At 43.5% G+C, this 5,256-nt stretch overlaps 1 protein-coding gene across 1 annotated transcript in view; it reads right to left on the bottom strand.

The window, feature by feature from the left end:
* Nucleotides 1-289: 289 nt before the first annotated feature.
* PRDM11 (PR/SET domain 11) overlaps nt 290-5,256 on the bottom strand; it is a 44,797-nt gene continuing 39,830 nt past the window's right edge. The window contains exon 5 of the mRNA XM_056528199.1: nt 290-331. Within this exon, the coding sequence (XP_056384174.1) occupies nt 290-331 (42 nt within the window). The remainder of the gene's footprint in view (nt 332-5,256) is intronic.

The raw sequence follows: 5,256 nt of genomic DNA, 5'->3' as shown, positions 1-5,256 counted from the left end.
GGACATTACTATCGGGATATGAGTGCAGTGTATAGTATGAGGGGTTCTCTTACCTTCTGTCAGGACATTACTATCGGGATATGAGTGCAGTGTATAGTATGAGGGTTCCCCTTACCTTCTGTCAGGACATTACTATCGGGATATGAGTGCAGTGTATAGTATTGAGGGGTCCCCTTACCTTCTGTCAGGACATTACTATCGGGATATGAGTGCAGTGTATAGTATGAGGGTTCCCCTTACCTTCTGTCAGGACATTACTATCGGATATGAGTGTGCAGCCCAGCTCTGATCAGCCGTCACCTTCAGAGGTTTCCCTTGTGTCTGGTTTACACTATGGGGGAGATTTATCAAATCCTGTGCAGAGGAAAAGGGAAGCAGTTGCCCATAGCAACCAATCAGATCGCTTCTTTCATGTTCCGGAGGCCTTTTCAAGACTGAAAGAAGAGATCTGATTGGTTGCTATGGGCAACTGCACCACTCTTCATCTACACAGGTTATATATAAAACTCCCCCCCCCCCCCCCCCCCCATGTGCGGATGCGCCGCCCTCCTGTCAGTCCTCTGTACTGCTGTGGGGCGCAGTGCATGGCCGATAATATACAAATATATATATATATATATACACACAGTCTTGACATTTTTCAAGAAAGTATTCCTCACAGGAAAGGATTGCAGTAACACATGTTTTTGCTATACACATGTTTATTCCCTTTGTGTATATACTATATATATATATATAATATATATATATATAGATCTCCTCTCCTCTGTATATATATATTTGCAGTAACACAGGTTTTGCTATACACATGTTTATTCCCTTTGTGTGTATTGGAACTAAACCAAAAAAGGAGGAAAAAAAGCAAATTGGACATAATGTCACCAAACTCCAAAAATGGTCTGGACAAAATTATTGGCCCTTAACTTAATATTTGGTTGCTCACCCTTTGGAAAAAATAAGTGAAATCAGTGGCTTCCTATAAGCATCAATAAGCTTCTTACACCTCTCAGCCGGAATGTTAGACCACTCTTCCTATAACCATCAATAAGTTTCTTACACCTCTCAGCCGGTATGTTGGACCACTCTTCCTATAACCATCAATAAGCTTCTTACACCTCTCAGCCGGAATGTTGGACCACTCTTCTATAAGCATCAATAAGCTTCTTACACCTCTCAGCCGGAATGTTGGACCACTCTTCCTATAAGCATCAATAAGCTTCTTACACCTCTCAGCCGGAATGTTGGACCACTCTTCCTATAAGCATCAATAAGCTTCTTACACCTCTCAGCCGGAATGTTGGACCACTCTTCCTATAACCATCAATAAGCTTCTTACACCTCTCAGCCGGAATGTTGGACTCTTCCTTTACAAACTGCTCCCGGTCTCTTATTGGACGGCGCCTTTTCCCAACAGTAATTATAAGATCTCTCCACAGGTGATCAATGGGATTTAGATCTGGACTCATTGCTGACACTTCAGAACTCTCCAGCGCTTTGTTGTCATCCATTTCTGGGGCTTTTTGACGTATGTTTGGGGTCATTGTCCTGCTGGAAGACCCAAGATCTCGGACACAAACCCAGCTTTCTGACACTGGGCTGTACAGTGCGACCCAAAATCCATTGGTAATCCTCAGATTTCATGATGTCTTGTACACATTCAAGGCCCCCAGTGCCAGAGGCAGCAAAACAACCCAAAACATCACTGACCTCCCCCATATGTCACTGTATGTCCTGTGCTCTTTTCTTTGTAGGCCTCATTCCGTTTTCGGTAAACAGTAGAATGATTTGCTTTACCAAAAAGCTCTATCTTGGTCTCATCTGTCCACAAGACGTTTTCCAGAAGGATTTTGGTTACTCAAGTTCATTTTGGCAAATGTAGTCTTGCTTTTTTATGTCTCTGTGTCAGCAGTGGGGTCCTCCTGGGTCTCCTCCATAGTGGGTCCTCCTGGGTCTCCTCCATAGTGGGGTCCTCCTGGGTCTCCTCCATAGTGGGGTTCTCCTGGGTCTACTCCATAGTGGGGTCCTCCTGGGTCTCCTCCATAGTGGGGTCCTCCTGGGTCTCCTCCATAGTGGGGTCCTCCTGGGTCTCCTCCATAGTGGGGTCCTCCTGGGTCTCCTCCATAGTGGGGTCCTCCTGGGTCTCCTCCATAGTGGGGTCCTCCTGGGTCTCCTCCATAGTGGGGTCCTCCTGGGTCTCCTCCATAGTGGGGGTCCTCCTGGGTCTCCTCCATAGTGGGGGGTCCTCCTGGGTCTCCTCCATAGTGGGGGTCCTCCTGGGTCTCCTCCATAGTGGGGTCCTCCTGGGTCTCCTCCATAGTGGGGGTCCTCCTGGGTCTCCTCCATAGTGGGGTCCTCCTGGGTCTCCTCCATAGTGGGGTCCTCCTGGGTCTCCTCCATAGTGGGGTCCTCCTGGGTCTCCTCCATAGTGGGGTCCTCCTGGGTCTCCTCCATAGTGGGGTTCTCCTGGGTCTACTCCATAGTGGGGTCCTCCTGGGTCTCCTCCATAGTGGGGTCCTCCTGGGTCTCCTCCATAGTGGGGTCCTCCTGGGTCTCCTCCATAGTGGGGTCCTCCTGGGTCTCCTCCATAGTGGGGTCCTCCTGGGTCTCCTCCATAGTGGGGTCCTCCTGGGTCTCCTCCATAGTGGGGTCCTCCTGGGTCTCCTCCATAGTGGGGGTCCTCCTGGGTCTCCTCCATAGTGGGGGTCCTCCTGGGTCTCCTCCATAGTGGGGGTCCTCCTGGGTCTCCTCCATAGTGGGGTCCTCCTGGGTCTCCTCCATAGTGGGGTCCTCCTGGGTCTCCTCCATAGTGGGGTCCTCCTGGGTCTCCTCCATAGTGGGGTCCTCCTGGGTCTCCTCCATAGTGGGGTCCTCCTGGGTCTCCTCCATAGTGGGGTCCTCCTGGGTCTCCTCCATAGCGGGGGTCCTCCTGGGTCTCCTCCATAGTGGGGTCCTCCTGGGTCTCCTCCATAGCGGGGGTCCTCCTGGGTCTCCTCCATAGCGGGGGTCCTCCTGGGTCTCCTCCATAGCGGGGGTCCTCCTGGGTCTCCTCCATAGCGTTTCATTTCATTTAAATGTGGACGGATAGTTCGCACTGACACCGATGCTCCCTGAGCCTGCAGCTTGAATATCTTTGGAACTTGTTTGGGGCTGCTTATCCACCATCTGGACTATCCTGCAGTGACACCTTTCATCAGTTTTCTCTTCCATCCACGCCCAGGGAGATTAGCTACAGTGCCATGGGGTGTAAACTTCTTGATAATGTTGCGCACTGTGGACAAAGATAAATCTAGATCTCTGGAGATGGACTTGTAACCTGGAGATTGTTGATATTTTTCCACAATTTTGGTTCCCAAGTCCTCAGACAGTTCTCTTCTCCTCTTTCTGTTGTCCATGCTTAGTGTGGCACACACAGACACACAATGCAAAGACTAAGTGAACTTCTCTCCTTTTTATCTGCTTTCAGGTGGGATTTTTATATTGCCCACACCTGTTACTTGCCCCAGGTGAGTATAAAGGAACATCACAGGCTGGAAAATCTTATTTATCCACAATTTTGAAAGGGGCCAATAATTTTGTTCAGACCATGTTTGGAGTTTGGGGACATTATGTCCAATTTGCTTTTAGTTCCAATACACACAAAGGGAATAAACCTGTGTTACTGCAATATATATATATACAGAGGAGAGGAGATCTATATATATATATATATATACACAAAGGGAATAAACCTGTGTTACTGCAATCCTTTCCTGTGAGGAATACTTCAGGGAGCCAACATATACACCATGACTGTAGATTATATATATATTCCTGTATAGCTCTGTGCTGCTGTGGGGGCGCAGTGTGAGCTGTATACTGTCGGGTTTTGGCCCTGGAGGTCGGGTCGCCCCCTACATAGCAACACGTGGACCCCGGCAGTAATAATTCTCTATAGAGCCAGGAGGGGTCGGAGACCTGGGCCCCAATGGTGAGTGATAGGGGGAGAGGAGGGTATACATAACAGTCTATATACAGCCTCCTCTATATCAGTTATATATATATATATACAGCCTCCTCTATATCAGTTATATATATATATACAGCCTCCTCTATATCAGTTATATATATATACAGCCTCCTCTATATCAGTTATATATATATATACAGCCTCCTCTATATCAGTTATATATATATATATATATATATATATATATATACAGCCTCCTCTATATCAGTTTATATATATATATATACAGCCTCCTCTATATCAGTTATATATATACAGCCTCCTCTATATCAATTATATATATATATATACAGCCTCCTCTATATCAGTTATATATATATATATACAGCCTCCTCTATATCAGTTATATATATACAGCCTCCTCTATATCAATTATATATATATACAGCCTCCTCTATATCAGTTATATATATATACAGCCTCCTCTATATCAGTTATATATATATATATACAGCCTCCTCTATATCAGTTATATATATATATACAGCCTCCTCTATATCAGTTATATATATATATACAGCCTCCTCTATATCAGTTATATATATACAGCCTCCTGTATATCAGTTATATATATACAGCCTCCTCTATATCAGTTATATATATATATATACAGCCTCCTCTATATCAGTTATATATATATACAGCCTCCTCTATATCAGTTATATATATACAGCCTCCTCTATATCAGTTATATTTATATATATATATATATATATATATACAGCCTCCTCTATATCAGTTATATATATATATATATATACAGCCTCCTCTATATCAGTTATATATATCTATATATATATATATATATATATATATATACAGCCTCCTCTATATCAGTTATATATATATATATATATACACAGCCTCCTCTATATCAGTTATATATATATATATACAGCCTCCTCTATATCAGTTATATAATATATATAGCAGCCTCCTCTATATCAGTTATATATATATATATACAGCCTCCTCTATATCAGTTATATATATATATATACAGCCTCCTCTATATCAGTTATATATATATATATATACAGCCTCCTCTATATCAGTTATATATATATATACAGCTCTCCTCTATATCAGTTATATATATATATACAGCCTCCTCTATATCAGTTATATATATACAGCCTCCTCTATATCAGTTATATATATATATACAGCCTCCTCTATATCAGTTATATATATATATATACAGCCTCCTCTATATCAGTTAAATATATATACAGCCTCCTCTATATCAG

This window comes from Hyla sarda, chromosome 6 (assembly GCF_029499605.1).
Source record: "Hyla sarda isolate aHylSar1 chromosome 6, aHylSar1.hap1, whole genome shotgun sequence".
In the NCBI taxonomy this organism is placed as follows: Eukaryota; Metazoa; Chordata; class Amphibia; order Anura; family Hylidae; genus Hyla; species Hyla sarda.
The sequence above is the reverse complement of the archived record's forward strand: the minus strand, read 5'-3'. Positions and strand labels throughout refer to the sequence as shown.